Source organism: Rhinopithecus bieti, unplaced genomic scaffold (assembly GCF_001698545.2).
Source record: "Rhinopithecus bieti isolate Rb0 unplaced genomic scaffold, ASM169854v2 scaffold_12155, whole genome shotgun sequence".
Lineage (NCBI taxonomy): Eukaryota > Metazoa > Chordata > Mammalia > Primates > Cercopithecidae > Rhinopithecus > Rhinopithecus bieti.
This window is the reverse complement of record NW_016807423.1, coordinates 3737986-3764537: the sequence shown is the minus strand read 5'-3', so window position 1 is coordinate 3764537 and position 26552 is coordinate 3737986. Positions and strand designations below refer to the sequence as shown.

The 26552-nt window shown below is 52.9% G+C and overlaps 1 protein-coding gene and 1 long non-coding RNA gene across 4 annotated transcripts in view; one reads left to right on the top strand and one right to left on the bottom strand.

Annotated features, from left to right (window-relative positions):
- Window positions 1-1084: 1084 nt before the first annotated feature.
- On the top strand, window positions 1085-24006 carry TIE1 (tyrosine kinase with immunoglobulin like and EGF like domains 1). Of its 3 annotated transcripts, XM_017881929.1 has the most exons (23): window positions 1085-2170; window positions 5851-6165; window positions 6233-6343; window positions 7837-7992; window positions 8145-8276; window positions 8435-8575; window positions 8799-8927; window positions 9880-10025; window positions 10276-10420; window positions 12558-12716; window positions 12881-13018; window positions 13192-13488; window positions 14030-14320; window positions 14672-14862; window positions 18100-18310; window positions 18464-18574; window positions 18780-18970; window positions 20155-20268; window positions 20379-20449; window positions 22168-22208; window positions 22294-22390; window positions 22514-22613; window positions 23547-24006. In XM_017881929.1, the coding sequence occupies exons 1-23, from the start codon at window positions 2113-2115 to the stop codon at window positions 23616-23618; spliced, it is 3417 nt and encodes a 1138-aa protein (XP_017737418.1). In that variant the 5' UTR covers window positions 1085-2112; the 3' UTR covers window positions 23619-24006. The 3 variants fall into 3 exon arrangements, 2 of the variants coding, with proteins under 2 accessions (XP_017737418.1, XP_017737419.1); XR_001887299.1 differs by lacking the exon at window positions 20379-20449 and having other exon boundaries at window positions 23547-24004; XM_017881930.1 differs by lacking the exon at window positions 13192-13488 and having other exon boundaries at window positions 23547-24004.
- LOC108535703 (uncharacterized) overlaps window positions 10423-26552 on the bottom strand; it is a 36909-nt gene continuing 20779 nt past the window's right edge. The window contains exon 3 of the long non-coding RNA XR_001887300.1: window positions 10423-10498. This is a non-coding gene — a long non-coding RNA (uncharacterized LOC108535703). The remainder of the gene's footprint in view (window positions 10499-26552) is intronic.

Genomic DNA, 26552 nt, shown 5'->3' with positions numbered 1-26552 from the left:
CAAAATTTGTTTGTGCAGTAATATTTCACTTGGGACATATTGTTTGTAAATTGATGCTATTTAAATTACTTGCAGCATAATCTCAACACATGTAAAAATACTTTTACACTTGTAGGGTATTGTTTTATAATACAAATTCTTGTGTACAAACTCCATTAACATTTTATTTATGTACAGATCATTATTACCAGTTTTTGTTTCCCAGTTGAGAGTGGGGAGGGCAGATGGGCTCGGAGTCTTTACATGTGCCAGGATCGTGCAGTCTCAAACGTTTCCATTCAAAGCAAATACCTGTGCCAGTATCTGTGTCACTTCCAAGAAGAATGAATGCTGCCTAAGTGCTCTCCATACATTTGCAAAATGACATCAGGCCCCCCAGGTCTTCCAAGAACCGGAGGAAAAGTTCCTTTTGTTTCACAAAAGTGAATCCTGTCACACAAACAGTCCCAGCACTTTCCAGCTCCTTTTTCTTTCCAGATTCAAAGGTCTGGCACCAGGATGAGCTGAAGTCTAAGGCATCCACCACTCTCCCCCTGCTCCTACTCCCATCCCACCCAAAGCCTTGTCCAGAGAAAGCTCTTCCCAGCCTGAGGCCCAGGAATGGGAGTCTCTGTGGGCCACACATTGGTGGGGAGGTCTTTCCTGATCCTTTCCCATGCTACTCCAGGAGTCAAAACCTCTCCTGGGACTTTTCAGGGAGCTTCAGAAGAACACTGGGGCTAAATTAGCTCAACGAAGCTGCAGGGACCCAGCCTCCTGAGGAAAGTGGACGTGAGCCTGGTGCACCCAGAGGAGAATGAAGCCTTCACCGAAAACAGACTCTGAGAAGATGTCCCAGGCCTAAGTCACCTAAGGTTTGTACTTCCAGACCTAAGTCACCAGGTCTCATCCATCCCAATCATTCCATTCCGGGTCAGAGGGGTCATCGATTCAACCAGCGAGGCTGCCCATCCGACGGTTGCTCCCTCTGCTCCCTGGAAGGGCCTCTTCGTGGGCATTCCGTACCTACAGGTCTTGTTCTGTTCCGGGAACTGCCAGTGGTGGCAAGAGGTGGAGCAACGGGTGCCAGGGCAGGGAGAGGTGAGTCTGGGAGGGAAGCAGAGGCAAGATCCATGGGGCTTTAGAGACTTTGCCAAGGCAGTGGGACTGCTCCCAGGTTTTGTCAGCCGTCAAGAGTGAGTGCACCTCCCTGGGCAGACTTCTGCTGCCCCAGTGCCCAGGGATAGACATGGGTTTGCTGCAAAATGAATGACACCTGGCAGACAATAAGCTGAAGCTTTCATTAGCAGCTTAAGCTGAGGACTATCTAGGCAACCGACACGCCCTGTGTGTTCCCCTGAGTCTGCTTAATGTGTGTCCTTGTGAAGCGACTGACACCAAGAAAGCAAGGACTAAGTCAGAAGTTCAATTCCCAGCCCTGTCACAGCGTCAGGGTGCCCTCGAGCACAGCAAGCCTCAGTTTTCCCATTTGTAAAATGAGAGAGGTACACAAGGTAGACTCGAAGGCTCTTTGTTGCCTGAGCCCTGTGTTCCTTTGAGTGTACGTGTTCTCAGGCCCACAAAGGTCCTTTGTGTTTCCTACGTGAACTGCTCTCTAGCAAACCCAGGTAACCACCTGTGTCCTGGGGCACATACATGAGGACTCGCGTGGGCCGTATTGTGTGTTTGCGCTAGGGGGAGGGGAGACCCCAGAACGCTGTCCCCTACCCCACCCCCTTCCTCAATAGGCGGAAGCCACTGGCTTCCTCCCTTTCCTGCCTCCTGCCTCCTTTGTGCCAGCAAGACTGAGGGTTGGAGGGAGGCAGGGGTTGGGAAAAATCAGTCCAGCTGTCCCCAGGTCTGCCCTTACCATAACCTTCCCCCCACCTCAAGTGACTCCTTCCAGGCCACACCCATCCCCAGCCTTATGGGGGCCAGACTGGGGGCCTAGAGGCTCAAAGGCAGAATAAGTCCTCCACCCCCTCCCCTGCCACCCCTCCCACCCAAGCCATCTCATTTCCTCTTCCTCCCCAGCACCGACCCACACTGACCAGCACAGGCCGAGCAGTCAGGCCCACAGCATCTGACCCCAGGCCCAGCTCATTCTGGCTGGCCTGGGTCGGCCTCTGGAGTATGGTCTGGCGGGTGCCCCCTTTCTTGCTCTCCATCCTCTTCTTGGCTTCTTATGTGGGTAAGTCTCCCCTGAGTCCCTCACCCCATTTCTAGGCCCTGAGGCCCTGATTTCCACCCAAGAAACCCTATTTTATTGTAGAGACAGAAAGTAGGATGGTGGTTGCCATGGGCGGCAGGGAGGAAGAAATGGGGAGTTTTGTTTAAAGGGTACAGAGTTTTACAAGATTTTACTCGGTTTTACAAGATTAAAAGAGTTATAAAGATGGGGCCGGGTGTGGTGGCTCATACCTGTAATCCCAGCACTTCAGGTGGCCGAGATGGGAGGATCACTTGAGGCCAGGAGTTCAAGATCAGACTGGTCAACATAGTGAAACCCCATCTCCATTTTGTTTAAACTTTTTTTCTTTTTCAAAAAAAAAAAGGATGGATGGTGGTGATGGTGGGACAACATTAGGAATGTATTTAATCACATTGGGTTATATGCTGCTTACAAATGGTTAAGATGGTAAAATTTGCCAGGAGTGGTAGCTCATGCCTGTAATCCCAGCACTTTGGGAGGCCTAACAGGCGGATCACAGGGTCAGGAGATTGAGACCAGCCTGGCAAACATGGTGAAACCCCATCTCTACTAAAAATACAAAAATTAACCGGGTGTGGTAGCAGGTGCCTGTAATCCCAGCTACTCAGGAGGCTGAGGGAGGAGAATTGCTTGAATCTGGGACGCGGAGGTTGCAGTAAGCCGAGATGGTGCCATTGCACTCCAGCCTGGGTGATAAAGCGAGACTCATCTAAAAAAAAAAGATAGTAAAATGTATATTATATGTATTTCACCACAATAAAAACTTTGGAAAACAAACTCTATCATCACTGCCATCATTTTGATCCACTAGAAAGTGAGATCAAGGCCAGGAAAACCCAGGCAAGTGCCAGAAATCACTGCAACCTGAGATCAGGGGAGGAGTGAGGAGTAGCTGCTGACTGTGTTGGATCTGAGGATCTGTGGGGGGCCATTTTCAGGGGGTGTTTCTAGGATCATTGTGTTGGATTCATTCAATTATTCACTGGACAAACATTTATTGCACACCAACAATATTCCAGGAGTTGTGCTAAGTGCTGGGCCATTAGTTGAGAGGCTGGCAACCCCCAACTCTGTACAATGAGATTAAATGATGCCAGCGTCCTATGGTTGTTATGGGGTTTAAATGAGAAAATGATGCAGAGCAGTTGGCATAGTGCCCTGCGCTTGCTAAGGATTTCTGAATAAGTAGCAGCTGATTCCTTCAGTCTGCTGGTCAGAGGATTAGCACACAGAGGCTGCCTTTGAGTGGTTCATGGTCTGGTGCAGAACACAGAACAGGGGGAGAGGGCTAAACAGGGACAGACACAGGAGCTCTAGAGGAGCACTGAGGAGGAGTCAGCTTACACTGCCTCGGGTAGAGACAAAAAGGGAGTCAGGGAAGATTTCACTAAGAGGGGTGGTCTTCATTCCAGGCAGCCAGAACATAAAAAATGCAAGTCTCATAGGCATGGAGGTGCATAGGAGAGAAGGCGCTTGTTAGGAATACAACAGGAGGGACAGTGTGGGAGCAGCATGGGGGGCTCAGGAGCATGGACATTATCCTGAGGGCAACAGGGAGCCATGGGAGGTCATAGGCAAGAAAGTCACAAGGTCAGATTTGGTGTTAGATCACTGTGGAGGATGAGTTGCAGAAGGAGGGGCTGTGGCTGTTGGGATGGTCCAGGTGAGTAAGGAGGGCTGAACAAAGGCAGGCTGGGGATGTGGGATGAAGAAGCATTCAGGAAACAATGTGCAGAATTCTGTGACTGAGGGGGCAGCCAGCACAGTGCTCAGAGGTGTGGACTTTAGAATCAGACAACCTGGCCCTGCCGCTTACTAATTGTATGACCTTGGGCAAGTTACTTAACTTCTCTGAGCCTCCCTTTCCTGGCTATAAAACAGGGATAATAACATCCACCTCCCAGGATAGTTGGGATGGTAAAATGAGACAACATCAGTAAAGTGCCTGGTGCATAACTGGCAGCCAATAAACATTCATTCTCATGACAATGGGAGTAGAGATGACTCCATAGTTTGTGTCTCAGGTGGCAGGTGCTGACCAGTGAGTCAGGGAGCACTGGAGAGGAGCAGGTTTGGGAAAAGCTGATGGAAATGCAGGTCCAAGCTGAAAGACGGTTCCCAAGTTATTGACTCAGAGGTGATGGTTAAAACTAGGGGAGTGGGCGAGCTTGCTCAAAGAAGCCAATAGAATAATTACCATGATCCTCCTCTATAAATGAAAGAATATCCACTTCACTGGTTGTGAGGATCCAGTGGAAAATGGGGGTTTGGTATGTGCTGGGCGGTCAGTAAATGCCAGCTTCATTTGCTCATGGTAGCCTTTCAAACACTGATAACCTAGGTGGCCTTTAAACTAATTAACTGCTTGACAGTCAGCTAGCAGAGACAGAGAAGGAGGGGCTGGTGGAGGGGTGCTGGGTCCTGGAGCTGAGGCAGGCTTGCAGGCTCTCCACCGTCCAACCTGGACTCTGACTCCACCTGGTCTCTCCTGCCTCAGTCTCACATTTTGTACTCCAGTAACACAAACCTTCAACTGCCATAATATTGCCACTGCAGGCCTTTGCCCAGGCTGTTCCCTCTGTCTAGGATGCCCTCTCCCTGCCCCTGACTTCTCTCCCTCCCCATTGTCCTCACACCAATGTGTCCTGCTCCAATTTTACTTCCCAGGAAACATCTCTTCATCTCCCTGCGCTCCCCCAGGCTGGATCAGGGGCCCCTTCTCTGTGCTCAAAAGCACGGCGCCCTACATTTGGCAGCTATGTCCATGCCTGTTCCTCCAAGTAGGGCGTGAGCTCTTTGGAAGGCAAAGGCCAAGACCCACCTCCTGTCTGAGTCTGCTGGGCTCCAGGCCTGCCCTGGGGCTGCCCTCCTTGGCTCTGCGCCCTGCCCCAAGCTTAGCTCCATTTCTTTTGTTTTCTTTTCTGGAGAATGGGGTCTTGCTATGTCGCCCAGGCTGATCTCAAACTCCTGTGCTCAAGGGATCCTCCCGCCTCTGCCTCCTTAAGTGCTGGGATTCCAGGCGTGAGCCACCGCACCCAGCCCTAGCTCCATTTCTGCGCCACAACCTTCTGGCTGCAAGACTCAGTCTCTCCCATCTCAAATCCCAGCCCAGCAGACATTTCTAGATCTCCATAGTGACAGAGAGGGGGACCCATGGGACACTTCTGTTCTGGCTGGCTCTCCTGGCCTGCACTCTCGTGGTGGGGGCAGGGAGAAGTGGCTCATAGCGACCTTTGCAGGGCTGTTTTAGAGACGAGTGGGGAAACAGGACTGATAGAAAATAAAGTGAGGAAACGGTGACAGGGAGCATAGATCATTCTTTCCGAAAGCTGGGGCGAAAGGGAAGCCATCTGGCAGGAGAAGGGAGGGGACGCGGCCAGAGGAGGATTCGTGGTTTTTTGTTCTTTTAGAATGAAGAGACTTGAGGGAAAGAGGCCAGTGCGCATGGAAGGGGAAAGCAGAGGGGGATGGGCATGCCTGATTAAACTGAGGTGCCTGTGGGGTCTGAAGAACCGGGCAGGAGAAGGAAGAAGGGTGAAGGTTGGAGGCCCTCTTCTGAGTGGACAGTGGTTCAGTAAGACCAGAGGACTGAGGCTGGGGGTTCTGGGGCACTAGGGTTGGCTGGGACTACAATAGGGTCACTGGTGTCCTGGCCCCAGGAGCGGCGGTGGACCTGACGCTGCTGGCCAACCTGCGGCTCACGGACCCCCAGCGCTTCTTCCTGACCTGCGTGTCTGGGGAGGCCGGGGCTGGGAGGGGCTCCGACGCCTGGGGCCAGCCCCTGCTGCTGGAGAAGGACGACCGCATCGTGCGCACCCCGCCCGGGCAGCCCCTGCGCCTGGCGCGCAACGGTTCGCACCAGGTCACGCTTCGCGGCTTCTCAAAGCCCTCGGACCTTGTGGGTGTCTTCTCCTGCGTGGGCGGCGCCGGGACACGGCGCACACGCGTCATCTACGTGCACAACAGCCCTGGAGGTGAGTCTGGCAGGCGAGGGGATGGCGCGGGGGAAACCAGGCCGCTGACCTACCTTCCATCCCACAGCCCACCTGCTTCCAGACAAGGTCACACACACTGTGAACAAAGGCGACACCGCTGTACTTTCTGCACGTGTGCACAAGGAGAAGCAGACAGATGTGATCTGGAAGAGCAACGGTGAGAGGGGCATTTGAACTGGTGGGGTAGGTAGACCCATCGTTTGAGGGCTCAACACTTTATCGCCCGTGGAACCCTCAGCTTTGGTCCCTGACACACCCGACCTCGAGGGCCCCTCCTCTGTGGTGGACTAGGTCCCATGGGATGCACCTGCACCTATCTTATCTGTAGTTCTGAGCTGCCCTCCTACTGTACACACAGGGCCAGGAGCCTGTGGTCAGCTGCCCCTTCCCTCTTAGCCCCAAATGAGCATGATATTAAACCCTCATCTTTGACTCTCCCCTGGGAGTTAGCAGGTGCTGTCACATAGTCCACCTGGCAGACAGCAGCAGTCCCCCTGAGGAAGAAAAGAACTGGTAACATCATGCCCAACACAGGCAGGGCAGAGGCTAGCCTCTCCCAAAGATCTGTCCAGCCCAGATCCTTGATACCCAAGACAGCCTGATGCTGAGGCCTGGGTAGATCCCTGGGATCTCAGTCCCAGGCCTGTCCTCCATCCTGACCCTTTGGTCACCCCATAGGAGGAAACTGTTTTCCTATGTGGCCCCAAGATTCCTGCCTCAGTCCTCAGGTTCACAACCCCTTGGGTGACTCTTGAATCCCTGGGCTCCTGAGAAAGACCCTTTCCTCTGGCCATGGGGGCTGCCTCCTGAGCTCTGGACTCCCTGAACTGACAGGAGATGTGAAGAGGCACAGGCAGACCTGGGTCTCTAGGCTGTCTGTTCAGCCTTGAGCAAAGAGGCAAGAAACGGGTGGGGCTGGGACTGGGGCACTCTTCTAAGAGGGACAGGCTCACGGGAGAGACCCCAGAGTAAGTGGCACTTGAATTGTGCTCAGAGGAGAAATGGGAAGACAAAGAAGGCAGAAAGGCAAGGAAGGGCATTCCAGGAGGAGGGACTGAGAAGACCAGGGGATCTGAAACACAGGGTGTTTCTGGAAGATAAACAATCCATTCGGGAATTCAGAAATGTTCGGAGTCAAGAAGTGTGTGAAGAGGAATGGGGCTGGATGGCTTGGCCATGGCCAAACTGGTGAAAATGATGTCTAAGGAGCTGAATTTTTGTCCTGAGGTCACTGTAGAACCAGGAGAGTTTCAGCGGAGGAGTTAAAGAGGCGTCTGTTGTAAAAAATCACCCTGGCTGCTGGGTGGAGGAGGGACAAGAAGGGGTGACACTAGAGGCAGAGGAGCCTGCTTGCGAGGCCCTGGAGGCTAGGACCAGGGCAGTGGCAGTGGGTGTGGGGAGAAGCGGACTGGGTTAGGGGATGAGGAGGAGGTGGACTGAGCAGGACTTGGTGATTTACTGGGTGGTTGATGGAGCATGAAGAAGAGGGCGCTTCTGAGCTTTGTGGCATGGGCGTCGGCTCTCATGGTGCTGGCCCCAGGTCTCATCATGCATGGGGCCCACTGGTGTGACCTGAACAGAGGCGGACAGAGAGAGGTAACACAACCCTCATGGAGTGCTGAGGCCCCTGACCCATTCATGCTCCCCCAGGATCCTACTGCTACACTCTGGACTGGCATGAAGCCCAGGATGGGCGGTTCCTGCTGCAGCTCCCAAATGTGCAGCCACCATCAAGCGGCATCTACAGTGCCACTTACCTGGAAGCCAGCCCCCTGGGCAGTGCCTTCTTTCGGCTCATCGTGCGGGGTCAGAGGCAGAGGCCAGAGGTTGTGGGTAGGGTGGGAGGCTGAGAGCCCTATGGGTACCTCCTGTGGGTCCCCTGAAGCCCCTGGATCTCCAGTCCTCAGCAGCAGTGGTCAGGTGGGTGGGGGTCTGCTGCTGAAGACACCTTCCTCCAGGTTGCGGGGCTGGGCGCTGGGGGCCAGGCTGTACCAAAGAGTGCCCAGGCTGCCTACATGGAGGTGTCTGCCACGACCATGACGGTGAATGTGTATGCCCCCCTGGCTTCACTGGCACCCGCTGCGAACAGGGTAAGGAGGAGGGGCGCTAGGACCCAGGCAGGAGAGGATCCCTTATTGGGAGGAGACCCTAGAACCATGTGGGTGGAGCTTGGAGGGTGAGGGCAACAGGCAGGTCCTGGGCCCAGGGACCCATAAAGGCCCATACGCCCCACACACTCTTTTTCTAGCCTGCAGAGAGGGCCGTTTCGGGCAGAGCTGCCAGGAGCAGTGCCCAGGCATATCAGGCTGCCGGGGCCTCACCTTCTGCCTCCCAGACCCCTATGGCTGCTCTTGTGGATCTGGCTGGAGGGGAAGCCAGTGCCAGGAAGGTATGCTTAACCCACCCTCATGGTCCCTGACCAAGACAGCTGGCCACAAGCTTGACCTGGACCCTTCACTCTGCCTCTGACTTACACAGCAAGCCCCCCTGCTCACTTGACCAGTCCTTCTACCCTCAGCCTGTTGTATAACCTGTGCCCCATCTGTGCCCTCATCTGTGCCCTAATTGCCCCCTGTCCCGTGCCCCTCTAATCATACCTCCTCTATTCCCAGCCTGTACCCCTGGTCATTTTGGGGCTGATTGCCGACTCCAGTGCCAATGTCAGAACGGTGGCACTTGTGACCGGTTCAGTGGCTGTGTCTGCCCCTCTGGGTGGCATGGAGTGCACTGTGAGAAGTCAGGTATAAGCACTATTACCTTTGAGACTCCCCCAAGATAAGTCGGCTTTTACCAAACACTTCTCCCTGGTGGAAGAGACTGGTCCCTCCTTTCCCTGCAAGGGTCCAAGTCCTGCCCTCAGGGAGCTTAGAGTCTGGTGGGCAGGGAGCTCTGGCAGGGAGTCAGTCTGGTAGGGAGTCAGTCCAGCAGGGAGCTCACTGCCAGCCAGCCATACCAGAAAGGGCAGCAGCCCAGAGAATGTGGGAGCCCAGAGGATGCCCCTGGGCAGACTGAGCAGGTCAGGGAAGGGTCTGGAAGCAGGTGTGATCTGAGATTGGATATGAAAGACAAGAGAGAGATACCTGAGAAAAGAACAAGAGCAAAGACCCAGGGACTCGGGACTCAGGCTTGGGTGCCGGGACAGTGGAGTAGGGGACCCAGGGATTGGGGACTCAGGCTTGGGTGCCGGGACAGTGGAGTGGGGGATTGGGGAAATGGTCAGAAGAGGTCAAATCGTGGGGCCTTTGAATGAAGGCCAAAGAGTTTGCACTTCATATGATGGGGCAAGAGGGAATTGTTAAAGAGGAACAAAGGGGTCAGATCTGTGTTGGAGAAAGGACCCCTAGCTGTTGGCCGGGGAGCGGGAGTAGGAGACCCTGGCGGAGTCTGTACCTGGAGACCAGAAATGATGAGGCCTGAGCTAGTGTGCTGGCCGGGAGGATGGTGAGGGGCCTGCTGGCGGGTATTAGAGGGTATCAGGAAGTGGGGAGGTAGTTAGGAAGTAGACTTTGCCGCTGATGGGATGTGGGGCTGGGACGCTGGAGGAGTCATGCAGGCCTTTGCTGGTTTTTCAGGCTGGAGGGACTGGGTAGATGGCGGTGCTTCCACTGAGAAACAGAACATGGATGAGGGGCGCTTTGGTGGTCACGTGTCTGCCCCTGTGGAAGCTCCAGGATGAGTGTCCTCTCTCCCCAGACCGGATCCCCCAAATCCTCAACATGGCCTCAGAACTGGAGTTCAACTTAGAGACGATGCCCCGGATCAACTGTGCAGCTGCAGGGAACCCCTTCCCAGTGCGGGGCAGCATAGAGCTACGCAAGCCAGATGGCACTGTGCTCCTGGTCAGCCCCAGTCACCCAACCCACCAGTCCCACAAGCCGCCTGCTTCACAGCTGATCCCTAAACCCCTAGTCCCTCAGAACTTTCTATAGGGCCCACCCATTGGCCTGACCACTGCTCAGATGAGGTCAGGCTGATTGGTGAGGGGCTGCCACTGGGCCTCTGTCCTGCCATCAGTCCAGATGGACACCTGGGTGCCTGCCACAGGGGTGCTCATTCCCTGTGACCTGTCCCCTCCCCCATCTCTTTTAGTCCACCAAGGCCATTGTGGAGCCAGATAAGACCACAGCTGAGTTCGAGGTGCCACGCTTGGTTCTTGCGGACAGTGGGTTCTGGGAGTGCCGTGTGTCCACATCTGGCGGCCAAGACAGCCGGCGCTTCAAGGTCAATGTGAAAGGTCAGTGATGTCCTAGGTCCACAGGGGATGGACGGTGACCACAGTAGGCTCTAGCTGATGCTGCTCAGGCTGGAGGTCCTAGCAGGAAGGACAAGGACATCTAAGGTCATAGCCTAGCGCCAGGCAAAAAGGGGTTGTGGTCAACCAGAGGTCCGGACTGGGCAGTGTCAAGGCTGGAGTACAGCTTAGACCCATCTGGAAAGGACATCCTGTGCCCCAGAAACTGGGGACACTCTCCAGCCCCGCCCTTCCTCCTGCCCAGCCATGCTGTCCCCCACCAACCACCACACACACACATGTGTACCTTTAACTCTGCTCAGGGATGCTGCCCCCCATCTCTGAGTCACCCCACAGACACTCAGTGCTAGCCCAGGGGGAGTACATGGGGCTGTGGAGCTCAGAGGGTGACCAGCTTGGCTTCCTAGAAGTGGTGCATGCCTAGGAATCTGCCAGGTAAATAAGGAGGGACTTCCCAGTGCCCAAGATTACTCAGACCAGAGCACCCCCCCCCCCCCAGTCCCTTCACCTTCTCCAGCTTCTCCAGCACCTTAAGCCTTAACCGTTCGCACCCCGGCCACCCCCGACCCTGCTGTCCCTCTCCTCCTGCCTCCTGTTACCCCATGTAAGCCCCCTCTCTCGCCTTCTGCTTTCTCATTGCCACACTCTGCCTCCCAGGTCCTCGCCATCTCCCCATCCTGTGACTGTGCATCCCTCTCTGCCATCATGCCCCACCTTCCGCCTTTCTCTTCTCACTCTGCCCAGGCTTAGGAGCCAGACAACCTGGGCTTGAATCCTCTCTCCACAAATTCCTTGCCCCATCACCTTAAGCAAAGTACTTAACCTCTCTTACTCTGTTTCTCTCTCTGTGAAGTGGGGATAGTTAGCACTTGATGGGGTTGTTAGGAAGATTAAATTAGATGATGCATTTAAGCATTTAGCACAGTGCCCAATACAGAGTGTGTGCTCAATATATGTTGATAATTATTGTTCTTATTATTTAAAATGTCACCTAGTCCCTAGATTTTGATTGTTCTCTAGCAGCTCTCACATATGATCTGCAGCCGGGACCCTCTTCTGACGCCAGATCATTTAGTGGGGCCTCCATGAAGTGGGGCATCTTCTCTAGAAGTCTGGTTTTGAAGTTAGTGTGGAAAGTAGCTGCTGTATGATTCAGAGGCCCATTTTATATCCAGCCACTTCCTGGACATCTAATCCCCTGCATGAGCCAAAGGCACCAAGGGCTTCTCCGCACCCAAAATGGACCTTCATCTCCCCCCAAATCAGCACCGCCTCCTGACATGCTTATTGCTGCCTGACACTCCCTCAGCTTACAGTGCTGCATCCTTTTCCTCCCTTGCTCCCTCCCTCTTTCCTTCCTTCCTTTCCTCTCAAAAAGCCAATCTCATAAACATTTGTAAGAGTCAAGGGAACTTGTTAAAAGCACTAATGCAATAATCTAGAGAGAAAAAGTTGAGGCCAGAATAGGAACAGCGATCATGGGGTGAGGAAGTGGGACAGGAACATGAAGGCTGTTTTGGAGTAGAATGGATAGATCTGAGGCGGCCTGTGCAGACAGACCTAGTTGAACACATGGCTGTATCTCCTCCTAGTTGTGTGTCCTTAGGCAAGTTATTCGGTGTCTCTGAGTCTCAGTGTTTTCATAATGCAGGCCAATGAGCCCTGACGGAAAGGTGGCTGTGAGAATTAGAGGTCACGCTATGAAGCATGTGGTGGGGAGCGGGTGCTTCAGTGCCAGTGCCATTTTTTTAAATTAAGAGAGTGATGAATGAAGGCAGGGGCAGAGAGCAGGATGATGCCCAGGTTGTCTCCCTACCCTGGGTTTCAGCCCCTTCTGTCTACCCCTACACTGCATGGGAAGAGTGCACCCCCAAACCATGTCTGGCCATGTCACTTCCTCATCTACTATCTCTTGGGACACCCTCATGCTTTTATTGCTTAATCCTTGTGCCCCAAGCTACCCAGGGGCCCGAACTCTGTCCTCCCTGGGCCCTGGCCACTATGGTCATCTGTTGAACTTGGTGTCCCTCAAGCCCAGAGGGTCCCCAGCTTGAAACAAAGACACAGAAGTGGACTGGATAGGCTGTGTGCCCATGCCTTACCCTGAGTCTCCTGGCAGTGCCCCCCGTGCCCCTGGCTGCACCTCGGCTCCTGACCAAGCAGAGCCGCCAGCTTGTGGTCTCCCCGCTGGTCTCGTTCTCTGGGGATGGACCCATCTCCTCTGTCCGCCTGCACTACCGGCCCCAGGACAGTACCATGGACTGGTCGACCATTGTGGGTGAGTAGGGAGAGAGCTGGGGCAGGACAGGGGTGTTGGGTAATAGTGAAGGGATACGGTGAGCAGGAGAGGGAGGGCAAATGGTGCGAGGGGGCTGAAGGGAGCATGGCAGCTTCTAGAAGAGGTGGGGGCTGAATGATGTGTGCTGTACACCCCACCCCCAGTGGACCCCAGTGAGAACGTGACGTTAATGAACCTGAGGCCAAAGACAGGATACAGTGTTCGTGTGCAGCTGAGCCGGCCAGGGGAAGGAGGAGAGGGGGCCTGGGGGCCTCCCACCCTCATGACCACAGACTGTCCTGGTGAGAGGCCAAGAGTCATCCCTTCCTGTCCCCCCAGCAGTTACTGTCCTGTCCACCCCAGGGACCCCTGCCTTTCCCATTGGAGGTTGTTCTTCCTTGTTCACTGGGGATCACTGTCCTGTCCAGCCCCAAGTACCTACTGGACAGTTCTGACCCCTGACCTTTGGCCCCAGAGCCTTTGTTGCAGCCGTGGCTGGAGGGCTGGCATGTGGAAGGCCCTGACCGGCTGCGAGTGAGCTGGTCCTTGCCCTTGGTGCCCGGGCCACTGGTGGGCGACGGTTTCCTGCTGCGCCTGTGGGACGGGACACGGGGGCAGGAGCGGCGGGAGAACGTCTCATCCCCCCAGGCCCGCACTGCCCTCCTGACGGGACTTATGCCTGGCACTCACTACCAGCTGGATGTGCAGCTCTACCACTGCACCCTCCTGGGCCCAGCCTCGCCCCCTGCACACGTGCTTCTGCCCCCCAGTGGTATGCCCAGGGCACAGGGATAGCTGGGAGTTGGGGGAGGACGTGGGACGCAGGGACATATGAGACCTAGGGGACACAGGAGGCTATAGATTAATGGACATGTAGAGGACACGGGACATGCCTAGGGTATTAGGCAGACGTGACCCCAGCGGGGACATGGGACTTGGGGAAGATCCCCGATACCAGGAGAACACAGATCACCAGAAGCATGTGGGGAGAGCGTGGGGAGATCATGGGGAGGTCAGGGTTCATGGCAAGAACCAGGGTCATGGGAGGGCAAGAGACTTGGGGAGCAGGGGGCATGGGCGGATGTGGAGAGGACTTGGGATACAAGTAGTACAAGGAGAAGCAGAAGCTTGAGGGTGAAGGTGGCCTGGGGGAATGGAGAGGAATTCAGGCTGGTGGGGAGGAGGAAGTTGGCAGGGTGGCTCCTGTGCATGGACCCACAGAGCAGGGGCACAGCTAGAGCAGATGTGTCCAGTGCCACAGCTACATAGCCCAGTCCCGTCTGAGCCTTGCCTTCCCGCCCCCATCTCCCCAGGGCCTCCAGCCCCCCGACACCTCCACGCCCAGGCTCTCTCAGACTCTGAGATCCAGCTGACATGGCAGCACCCGGAGGCTCTGCCTGGGCCGATATCCAAGTACGTTGTGGAGGTGCAGGTGGCTGGGGGTGCAGGAGACCCACTGTGGATAGACGTGGACAGGCCTGAGGAGACAAGCACCATCGTCCGTGGCCTCAACGCCAGCACGCGCTACCTCTTCCGCGTGCGGGCCAGCATTCAGGGGCTCGGGGACTGGAGCAACACAGTAGAAGAGTCCACCCTGGGCAACGGTGAGAGGGGAAGGCCCACAGGACCCCTGGGCTCTGAGCAGGGAGAGCTCAGCGTGCTCTCCCTCCACATCACCCCCTGCTGTGGAACTAGGGCATCCCAGGCCCTTCCCAAGAAAGACTCAGCCCCGGTCCGGGGGACTCAGCCTTCCCTTCTCATGATCCACTGTCCTAGGGCTGGGAAAATCATGTCGCCCCTCTGACACTCCTCATCCCTTCCTTCATGTGGCCCAAGTGGTTTCCTGACAGTCCTGGCACTAGGATCTGTCACCTCTCCCTTTGTGTAACCCCATGGTGGCCTCTGGGTTCCCTGACCCCGGTGTCCCCACAATCTGCCCCTCTCACTGTGTCCAGGGCTGCAGGCTGAGGGCCCAGTCCAAGAGAGCCGGGCAGCAGAAGAGGGCCTGGATCAGCAGCTGATCCTGGCAGTGGTGGGCTCTGTGTCTGCCACCTGCCTCACCATCCTGGCGGCCCTTTTAACCCTGGTGTGCATCCGCAGAAGCTGCCTGCATCGAAGACGCACCTTCACCTACCAGTCAGGCTCGGTCAGTGACCCGCCCCGCCCCCGGGTGCATGCTCGCAGCCTGTGTGTGCGTTTCTATCTGAGTACACACAAGACCTTGTACACCTTGTGTGTGTGTGCGTGTGTTTGTGTTGCAGGTATAAGATTATACTCAGCAATGTTAAAGGGTACAAAATATAATTTTCTTTATTTCTCTAAAACTGAACTCAGCTCACGAGCCCATTTATATTAGTGGTGAAATATTTAATATTCCCAATTCAAAAGAATTCCGTGATGACCATATTTCATGAGGGACACTCCAGGTTTGGGCTCTGTCAATTGGAGATTTTCCTCTCTCCTCTTTTCCTTCTCCCTAGCGGTTATCTAGGCCTAAATAGCAAAGTGATCAAATGGAAGGACACTTGGGGTTCATGCTGGCCTGTCCTTGCAGGCCTTCCTGGACTTGAGAGCCAGCCTCTGTCTGCACACATCTTTGGCTGATGTCCTTAGCTCTACTGTGGTCACCTGCCAGTAGGCCAGTCATGCTGTGATCTCCTCATCCTAACCTCCATTCTTGCAAATCCCAGGGCCTCCTTTCGGAGACTTAAGAAAGGGGCCGGGCGCAGCGGCTCACGCCTGTAATCCCAGCATCTTAGGAGGCTGAGGCGGGCAGATCACCTGAAGTCAGGAGTTCAAGACCAGCCTGACCAACATGGTGAAAACCCGTCTCTACTAAAAATACAAAAATTAGCCAGGCGTGGTGGCACACGCCTGTAATCCCAGCTACTCAGGAGGCTGAGGCAGGAGAATTGCTTGAACCCAGGAGGTGGAGGTTGCAGTGAGCCGAGATGTTGCTACTGCACTCCAGACTGGGCAATAGAGCAAAACCCTGTCTCAAAAATATAAAAAAAGAAAAGAAAAGAACTAAAGAACTGTAGGGGCTTCCTTATACCTTATGGAGGGAGGCATATTCTGTGGCCCTCAGACCCACTGTCACAACCCCTTCCCACTTAGACAACTGTTTCTACCACTCTAGAATTGTGCTGGCCTGCAACCTCACCCATTGCTCCTTGAAAGAGGAAGCACAAACCTCCACTCCTCCTGGCTTCCCTGTAATCCTGCCTGAGTTTTCTGTCCTCCTGTGGCCCACATCCTTCCATCCCTCAGGCCCCTGCTTAGAGGTGGGGCGTGGGAGCAGACCCACCATCCCTTCATCCTGTCATTCCTCCTTCTAGCCACCCATCCGCAGGTCCTGTCTCCTCTGAGGGCTTCCTCATAGTCGTCACTTAGGATCTGAACTCTGTCCTTGGCCTTCCAGACCTGGACTCTTAATATTTAGAGCTAAGCTTTGGCATTTCAAATAAAAAATAAAAAAAGAAAGAAAACCCTCTTCTCTCTCCAGGGCTGACCCTTGTGATAGAAAAGCTAGTGTCCCTGCTATGCCTTTAAAAAAGCCATTCAGAGACTGGGCACGGTGGCTCACGCCTGTAATCCCAGCACTTTGGGAGGCCGAGGCGGGTGGATCACGAGGTCAGGAGTTCAAGACCAGCCTGCCCAATTGGTGAAATCCCATCTCTACTAAAACAACAAAAATTAGCCAGGCACAGTGGCAGGCGCCTGTAATCCCAGCTACTAGGGAGGCTGAGGCAGGAGAATCGCTGGAACCCAGATAGCAGAAGTTGCAGTGAGCCGAGATCATGCCACTGCTCTCCAGCCTGGGCGACAGAGTGAGTGAGACTCCATTTCCAAAAAAAAAAAATCCGTTCAGAGATTCAATTGGCTTCTTTGTTCCAAGCTGTGTTGGCTCTTCCTCTGAGGTCAGTGCACAGAAAGCCCTCACTGCTGTGGTGGGGGAGGGTAGTGGGTACAGATGTTGACGGTAGGAGGTGGGAAAGCAGTCTTTAACAGACATGGTGTCATAGTATGTATCAAGATATATCCCCCTAGCCTGGGCAACATGGCAAAACCCCATCTCTACAATAAAAGAAAATATGAACATTAGATGAGCGTGGAGGTGTGCACCTGTGGGCTCCCCTACTCGGGAGGCTGAGGTGGGAGGATCGCTTGTGCTCAAAAGCTCGAGGCTGCAATGAGCTGAGATCATGCCATTGTGCTTCCGCCTAGGCAACAGACTGAGACCCTGTCTCAAAACAAACAAAAGGATATATCCCTGGTACAAGTGCCTGCATATGGATAGGAAATGTGTGTGCACAAATGCGTGCGCCCCATGTATGAGTGCACATGTGCATCCCCTGGAGTGCCACCATGTGTAATGCACGTGGTCCCAGATGCCGTCCGTCCCTATGCCTATGTGCACCTTCAGGCCTGCCGTGTGATACTGGCTATACATGCATGCACCAAGAACATCACGTGCATTTGGTATGTGCCATCAGCACCAGTGCTTCATGCAAATCCCTGTGCCGCAGGTCCTCAGCCCTTGCCCATCAAGCTGGGCTTCAGTGCACTTAGGAAGCCCCACCAGAAGGTCTATCTTAACCCTTGTTAAGGGTTAAGTTCTCATATTGGCAGCTTCTTTGGTCCTGTTCACTTATTTCCTTTTCCTGCCATCAGCCCCGCCCAGATGGCCTCCTCCTACACAGTTAGGGAATTGGACATTCCTCTTTGTTATGGTCTTGCTATTTGCAGGTCCTGGCCTGGTTTTAGAGCTATGGAGAGAAGCCAAGTGTGTGGACAGGGTAATCTCTGCCTCTGCTACCGTGGAGAAGAAAACCCCTCTACTGGCTCCCAGCAACTCAGGGCTGAGCATGTAGTAGGTGCTCAGGGAATATACCCTGGCCTACTCCCTAAGGCTGGAATCTTCTCCAGAGCTTCCCTGGTGACCCCTCCAAAAGAAAAAAAAAAAACCTGGTTGTGGGATTAGCACAGTCATAGGAAGCTCATTCCAATCCTTTTCTGTTTTAAATGTTAGAAATATCCTCCTTCCATTGACCCACATTGTGGCTTCTAGCAACTTTACCCACAAGCCCTGGTTCTGCCTTCTGGAGTCCTGCACACCTGATCCCCCCGCTGCAGCCTCTGCATTTCTCTCCTTGGACATCTGCCCACCCAGCAGCCTACCCGTGGCTCTGTTACCTAAGATTCTGTCTCAGTTATGTCCTCTGTCTGCCTGTCTGTCCCTGGCTGACCACCAGGGTGCCCTCTGTCTGGGTCTCTGCCCACTTGTCTGACACTGAAACCTCCTCGTGTGCCTGTCTGTGCCTCCTTCTGCCCCCTTTAACTCTCGTGTGGACTGTCTACCCTCTTGTCTCATCCTGTGAAGGGCGAGGAGACCATCCTGCAGTTCAGCTCAGGGACTTTGACACTGACCCGGCGGCCAAAACCACAGCCTGAGCCCCTGAGCTACCCAGTGCTGGAGTGGGAGGACATCACCTTTGAGGACCTCATCGGGGAGGGGAACTTCGGCCAGGTCATCCGGGCCATGATCAAGAAGGATGGGCTGAAGATGAATGCAGCCATCAAGATGCTGAAAGGTCCACTGGGGCGACCCCTGGCCCAGCCCCAATGCTCTCCTTTATCCCACAAATCCCAGGCCCCACCTGGCTTCCTCCAGCAATTGACCCCAGCCCTTGCCAGCCCTTTCTCCAGAGTTATTTCTGGCAAAAGTAATACTGGATTCTTTACAGAGTATGCCTCCGAAAATGACCATCGTGACTTTGCGGGAGAACTGGAAGTTCTGTGCAAATTGGGGCATCACCCCAACATCATCAACCTCCTAGGGGCCTGTAAGAACCGAGGTGAGCCCCCAGCTCATCACCTACCCCTTCTTCCAAACCCCCATCCTCAGCCATCACCTCCACCACATGAGTAGCTTGCCAGGGGCTGCTGGCGACCTGTGCATCACCCTTGATCCTCCCTCATCCCTGTCTGTTACCATCGGGTGCCTGCTCCCACCCTAGGTTTCCTGTGTCTAAACCACCACGGTCTCTCTTTGCCTCTCAGGTTACTTGTATATCGCTATCGAATATGCCCCCTACGGGAACCTGCTAGATTTTCTGCGGAAAAGCCGGGTCCTAGAGACTGACCCAGCTTTTGCTCGAGAGCATGGGACAGCCTCTACCCTCAGCTCCCGGCAGCTGCTGCGTTTTGCCAGTGATGCGGCCAATGGCATGCAGTACCTGAGTGAGAAGCAGGTGTGTGTGAGTGGGGGTGGGTGGAGGCCAGAGTGGGAAGCCACTGGGCCGATGTCAGGGGAAGAAGTCAGCCAGCCCTGATTGGATATGGGGATTGAGGTTCCTGGCCCAAGTGGGTGTGTGGGTGCAAGCAGAGCAAGGAGGCAGGGCCAAGGGGCAGGTCTGGAGGAGGTGGGGACTTCCAGTATGGAGGGTGCAGGTGTTGAGTGAGCAGGTCTAGATGCTAGCCTGGAACTCAGGAGAGAGGCCCAGGCTGGAGACAGCATGTGCGTGTGAGCTGTCACCCCACAGGTGGTGCCTAATGGCAATGGACCTGGTGCGATCTGCCGGAGAGAGGGAAGGGCAGAGATCTGAGCCCAAGTCAGCTCAGGCCTGAATGAAAGGACAGGGGGTGACTGTCCAGGGGAATGTAAGACTGAGGGAAGGCATTTTATTCTTTTTTTTTTTTTTTTTGAGACTAAGTCTCATTTTTTTGCCCAGGCTGGAGTGCAGTGGCACGATTTTGGCTCACTACAACCTCTGCCTCCTGGGTTGAAGCAATTCTCCTGCCTCAGTCTCCTGAGTAGCTGGAATTACAGGCATGTACCACCACACTCAGCTAATTTTCTTATTTTTAGTAGAGACGGGGTTTCACCATGCTGGTCAGGCTGGTCTTGAACTCGCGACCTCAAGTGATCCACCCGCCTCAGCCTCCCAAAGTGCTGGGATTACAGGCATGAGCCGTGTCACCTGGCCAGCATTTTAAAGATAGTAAAGTTTTGAGTATGTTTGAAAGCAGAGGGGCAGGGGAAAGGGCCAGAGCAGAGGGAGGGGCGGGTGGAGAGAGGTCTCTGGGGAAGCTGGGGAGAAGAAAGTTTCTCTAAGGGAGAGAAACTGGAACCTAGGGGGTGGGAAGAGGGAGGGGGAGAAGCATAGAAAGAGGAGAAGGTGCAGTATGGCCACCACTGTCTCAGGAAAAGGGATCCAGCCTGAACTTGGCCATGGCCCAGGAAGGAGCGGGTGAGAGCCAACACTGATCTTTCTCAGACATGAGTCAGCTGACGAGATTTCAGCCAGGCGGGGAGGAGAAAGAGTATGGGGTACTGAAGGCAACCAGGGTACCCACAAAGACTGACTCCTTACTGGCCTGACTGTCCTGGGCTCCCTCATCCCCAGTCTCTCCTGACTTCTGACCCTGCCTACAGTTCATCCACAGGGACCTGGCTGCCCGGAATGTGCTGGTCGGAGAGAACCTGGCCTCCAAGATTGCAGACTTCGGCCTTTCTCGAGGAGAGGAGGTTTATGTGAAGAAGACGATGGTGAGTCTCATTCAACCCTCACCCTTCGGGCTTGTGCCTGGCCCTGCCCAACAGGGGCCTCAAACAGGCCCTTCCTCCACACTCAGCCCCTTAAACCCATTCTCTCCTAGGGGCGTCTCCCTGTGCGTTGGATGGCCATTGAGTCCCTGAACTACAGTGTCTATACCACCAAGAGTGATGTGTGAGTGTAGGATGGGAGGGCACAGGAGGGCTTGGCCCCAAGAATAACACAGACCTGACCTAGACACATCACAGAAATGTCATGGGTGGTCTAAGGCATGACCTGGGCTGTGTTCCAGGTGTGACACGGGTGTGTTTTTGGTATAAAGTACCCAGCCAAGGTGGGGCTAGCTGGAAGGAATCTCGGAAGGTGTTTCAGGGATAGGACTGGGGTAAAGGTAGTTTCAGATTATGTTTGTGTAAGTGACAGGGGGATGCCTTGGAAAGGTTTGGGAATGCTGGTGGATGCTTCCTGAGGTAGATGGAGAGGCCACTCAGGAATTGCTGTCATCTTCCTCCCTGAAGGGCAATGTCATGCCCACCTGAGGATCTTACCAGAGCATGACCCCCAAGACTCCCTCTCTGTGCCCCCTCCCCTGCAGACAGCCCTCTTGGCATACTCCTCCTGTCTCTTCAGGGATGTCCATCTTGGTCTGAACCTACCCCTTGCCCCAAGCCCTTTGGCCTTGCCTGCACGGCTCACTGCTTACCACACTGATCACCCCTCTGACCACTACATGCCTACTTCCTACTTCTGCCTCAACACTCCCTAGATTCCCTCCACCTCCTTGAACTCTCTCCCCTGGTCTCAGGCCTGATGCACACTACACAGAAGCTGCTACAAAGTGAGATGCAGTCAAGAGCAAGAGCTTTGGAGTCAGACTGCCTGGGTTTGAACACTTGCTCTGCCACTAACTAGCTGTATGGCCTTGGGCAATCTAGCTAACCTCTCAGTGCCTTAGTGTCTTCATCTGTAAAATGGCAAGAATAATAGAACCTGTATCATAGGGTTGGTGTGAGGGTTAAATGAATTAACATATCTGTTAAATGACCAGTGCCTGGACCACAGTAAGTGCTCAATAAAAATGTTAGCTCGGCTGGCTGTGGTGGCCCGCGTGTGTAATCCCAGCACTATGGGAGGCCAGGCAGGCAAATCACTGGAGACCTGGAGTTTGAGACCAGCCTAGGCAAGATGGCAAGACCCTGTCTTTACTAAAAATACAAAACATCGCCGGGCGTGGTGGCTCACATCTGTAATCCCAGCACTTTGGGAGGCCAAGGCGGGCGGATCACGAAGTCAGGAGATTGAGACCATCCTGGTTAACACAGTGAAACCCCATCTCTACTAAAAATACAAAAAGAAATTAGCCAGGCGTGGTGGCGGGCGCCTGTATTCCCAGCTACTGGGGAGGCTGAGGCAGGAGAATGGTGTGAACCCGGGAGGCAGAGCTTGCAGTGAGCTGAGATCTCGCCACTGCACTCCAACCTGGGCGACAGAGCAAGACTCTGTCTCATAAATAAATAAATAAACAAATAAACAAACAAAACATTAGCTGAGCATGGTGGCATATACCAGCTACAAGGGAGACTGAGGCAGGAGGACCACCTGTTCCTGGGAGGTTGAGGCTGCAGTAAGCCACTGCACTCCAGCCTGGGTGACAGAGTGAGACCCTGTTTCAAGAAAAAAAAATTAGCTCTAATGGTGTTGAGCCCAGGGATGGGGGCAGTATGAAGGAGCTTCACTGGAGCAGAGACAACAGCTGGCCAAGGCCAGATACTTGTAAGTATGTGTAGACACATACAGGGGGCTGGGAGGTACTGCACATCTTGGGTAGGTAGAAACTAAACTGCTAGGGGCCAGGGCCTAGAAGGTAACTAAGTGCATCCTTCTTATTTCAGCTGGTCCTTTGGGGTCCTTCTATGGGAGATAGTGAGCCTCGGTGAGTTCCTAACCCCCATTGCCCAGAGTGCCCCACCTTACCCCACTGGAGCGCTGGACCAAGAGCACTTTGTCCCCTCCTGCAGGAGGTACACCCTACTGTGGGATGACCTGTGCCGAGCTCTACGAAAAGCTGCCCCAGGGCTACCGCATGGAGCAGCCTCGAAACTGTGACGATGAAGTGTGAGTCACCCCATCCTTGAGCTCCATGACCCTGTTTCTGTGATAAGTGACCTCAGCTTTGATCCCTGTGACCCCATCACCCCAGCTGGCCTGACTCCTCATCTCAGCAATGCCCCCTCGCAGGTACGAGCTGATGCGTCAGTGCTGGCGGGACCGTCCCTATGAGCGACCCCCCTTTGCCCAGATTGCGCTGCAGCTAGGCCGCATGCTGGAAGCCAGGAAGGTGAGGAGACTGGGGCTGAGGTGGCGGGGTGGGCTCACAGAGTGCTCCAGAGTGCCCTCTCAGAGGTGTCATGACCCTGTCCCAACCACACTACCTGCCCAAACTCCCTCACTAGGGGCTGTCACCACGCTAGGCTGGGCCCCAGGATGCAGCCTGCCTTTCCAGCCCTCACTGGGTTAGACACCAGGCCCTTCCAAAACTCTTTCAAGGCCACTGCTTAGCCCCAGCAGCAAATCCCTCCCTTGAGTCCCAAGTCCCAGACTGCTTGCCTGTCCTCTGCTGAGGCCATCAGCCCATTCTCATCTGGGACACCTCTCCCCACCTGCCAGAGCCAGAGCAGAGTGCATGAATGGTCACTAACCAAATGGATGGATGGGTGAATGAGAGATACAGTAACTGCATGAATGAATGAATGGATGGAATTAGTGGATAGATGATACAATGATCGTATAAACATGTAATTCAATAACTGAATCTACTAACCATGTGAATAAGTGAATTATCAAATAAATATAATGAAAAATATATCAAAATTAGTAAATATGAAGAGTTCTTCAAGTAAATGAATGATTAACCATCTTAAGAATGAGGGAATGATCAAATAACCATATAAATGGGTGAGTCATCTAAAATGGCTTTTGAACAGATAAGTTACTTAATGAATGAATGTATAAGCCAAGAATTCACTGAAAGAGTGCATGTAAAAACCGTCCTCTAACAATGGCATTGAGGGCCTCTCACCTGAGGCCCCAGCTGTGGCCTGATGCCTTCACTGCCCTGGGCTGGTAAAGGCCACTCTTGGCCATGGGGCCATCTTGAGTCTCCAGAACAAATCAGCGTCAGTTCAAATGCCCCAACCACATGGAAGTCAAAGAGCTTGCAGCCAGATTCATCCCCATTCCTGGCCCCGACTAAAGCTTGCTCTGCCCCCAGGCCTATGTGAACATGTCGCTGTTTGAGAACTTCACTTACGCGGGCATTGATGCCACAGCTGAGGAGGCCTGAGCTGCCATCCAGCCAGAACCTGGCTCTGCTGGCCGGAGCAAACTCTGCTGTCTAACCTGTGACCGGTCTGACCCTTACAGCCTCTGACTTAAGCTGCCTCAATGAATTTTTTTAACTTAAGGGAGAAAAAAAGGGATCTGGGGATGGGGTGGGCTTAGGGGAACTGGGTCCTCATGCTTTGTAGGTGTCTCATAGCTATCCTGGGCATCCTTCCTTCTAGTTCAGCTGCCCCACAGGTGTGCTTCCCATCCCACTCCTTCCCCAACACAAACCCCCACTCCAGCTCCTCTGCTTAAGCCAGCACTCATACCACTAACATGCCCTGTTCAGCTACTCCCACTCCTGGCCTGTCATTCAGAAAAAAATAAATATTCTAATAAGCTCCATTCAATGTCTACCTTTTACTGCTGGTCAATCTTGGGGTGAGGGGCGTAGTTAAACCCAAGAGACAGAAATTGGTTGGGCGCGGGGGCTCATGCCTGTAATCCCAGCACTTTGGGAGGCCGAGGCGGGCGGATCACGAGGTCAGAAGATGGAGACCAACCTGGCTAATACGGTGAAACCCCGCCTCTACTAAAAATGCAAAAAATTAGTTGGGCGAGGTGGCGGGCACCTGTAGTCCCAGCTACTTGGGAGGCTGAGGCAGGAGAATGGCATGAACCCAGGAGGTGGAGCTTGCATTGAGCCAAGATAGCGCCACTGCACTCCAGCCTGGGCCATAGAACAAGACTCTGTCTCAAAAAAAAAAAAAGAAAAGAAAAAAGAAACAATATATAGACATGGCCTCTACCTCGCTGGATCTTCAGACTTATATGGGAAACAAACATTAAAGTATACAAATTTTTTTTTTGGCAAACTTTTTTTTTTTTTTGAGACAGAGTCTCACTCTGTCATCCAGGCTGGAGTGCAGTGGCGCGATCTCGGCTCACTGCAAGCTTTGCCTCCCGGGTTCACTCTATTCTCCTGCCTCAGCCTCCCCAGTAGCTGGGACTACAGGTGCCCGCCACCACGCCTGGCTAATTTTTTGTATCTTTTTTTAGATACAAACATATGAGATCAATGGAACAGAATTGAGAGTGCAGAACTAAACCCATGTGTCTGTGGTCAACTGATTTTCAACAGAGGTGCCAAGGCCATTTAACGGGGAAAGAATAGTCTTCAACAAATGGTGCGGGGACAACTGGATAGCTACATGCAAAAGAATGAATTTGGACTCCTACCCAAACACCACCACATACAAAAATTAACTCAAAGTGGGTCAAAGACCTAAATATTAGAACCAAAATTATAAAGCCCTTAAAGAAAGCATAGAAGTAAATCATAATTACCTCAGATTTGGCAGTGGATTTTTAGATATAACAGCAAAGGTACAGGTAACAAAATCAAAAATACGTAAGTTAGAATTCATCAAAATTGAAAACTTTTGTGCATCAAAGGACACTATCAGGAAAGTGAAAACCACAGAATAGAAGAAAACATTTGCAAGTCACATATCCTGTAAGAGACTTGTATCTAGAATATATTAATATAAAGAAGTCTTATAACTCAATAGTAAAGTGGCAGATAACCCAGTATCTTTTAATGGACAAAGGATCTGAATAGACCTTTCTCCAAAAAAGAAAAAGAAATGGCCAATAAGCACATGAAAAAGATATTCAACATGAGGAGTCATCAGGAAATGCAAATCAAAACCACTGTGAGATACTACTTCATACATACTAAGATGGCTACAATGAAAAACATAACAAGTGTTGGCAAGGAAGAAAATGGAACCATCATACATTGTTGGTGGGAATGTAAAATTGTGCAGCTTCTTTGGAAACCAGTCTGGCAGTTCCTTAAACATGTGGAAACTCTACACATAGAGTTCTCAGAAGACCCAGAAATTCCACTCGTAGGCATATATGCCCAAGAGAAATGAGAATGTATGTGCACACAAAAATATGTACATGGATGTTTATAGCAATATTATTCATAATAGCCAAAAAGTAGAAACAACTCAAATGTTCATCATCTGATGAATGGATAAATGGTATATGGTATATCCATACAGTGGAATATTATTCAGCCATTAAAAGGGAATGAAGCCTGGGCATGATGGCTTGTTCCTGTAACCCCAGCATTTTAAGAGGCTGAGGCAGGCAGATCGCTTAAGCCCAGGAGGTCAAGACCAGCCTGAGCAACATGGCAAAACCCTGTCTCTACAAAAAATACAAAAATTTGCCAGGAGTGGTGGTGCATGCCTGTAGTCCCAGCTACTCGGGAAGCTCAGGTGAGTGGATCACCTGAGCCTGGGAGGTCAAGGCTGCAGTGAGCTGTGATCATGCCACTGTACTCCAGCCTAGGCGATGGAGTGAGATCCAGTCTCAGAAAAAAAGAGTGGGGGGCGGTGAATGAAATACTAATGCATGCTGTATTGTAAATGAACATTGAAAATACCATGCTAAGTGAAAGAAGCCAGTCACAAAAGACAACATATGGTAGTCGTACTTCATTTATATGAAATTTCCATACTAGGCAAATCTATAGAGGTAGAAAGTAGATTAGTGGTTTCTTAGGACTAGAAGGAAGTTGGGGAAATAAAAGGATGAGTGTAAAAGGTACAGGATTTCTTTTTGAGGTGATAAAAATCATCTAAACTTGACTGGTTGCACATATATGTGAATATACTAAAAACCACTGATTTGTACACTTTAAATGGGTGAGTTGTACGGTGTGTGAATTATATATCCCAATAAAGCTGGGTTGTTTTTTGTTTGTTCACTCATTTGTTTTTTTGAGATGGAGTCTCGCTCTGTCACCCAGGCTGGAGTGCAGTGGTGTGATCTTGGCTCACTGCAAGCTCCACCTCCCGGGTTCACACCATTCTCCTGCCTCAGTCTCCCAAGTAGCTGGGACTACAGGCACCCACCACCACGCCTGGCTAATTTTTTT

What these genes read in the sequence shown, in the direction of transcription:
- TIE1 (XM_017881929.1), top strand. Translation starts at nt 2,113, where the DNA reads ATGGTCTGGCGGGTGCCCCCTTTCTTGCTCTCCATCCTCTTCTTGGCT. An exon ending in GGACTGGTCGACCATTGTGG is followed by an intron (nt 12,717 to 12,880) that starts GTGAGTAGGGAG and finishes CCCCACCCCCAG; the next exon opens with TGGACCCCAGTGAGAACGTG. An exon ending in ATGGGAGATAGTGAGCCTCG is followed by an intron (nt 22,209 to 22,293) that starts GTGAGTTCCTAA and finishes CCCCTCCTGCAG; the next exon opens with GAGGTACACCCTACTGTGGG.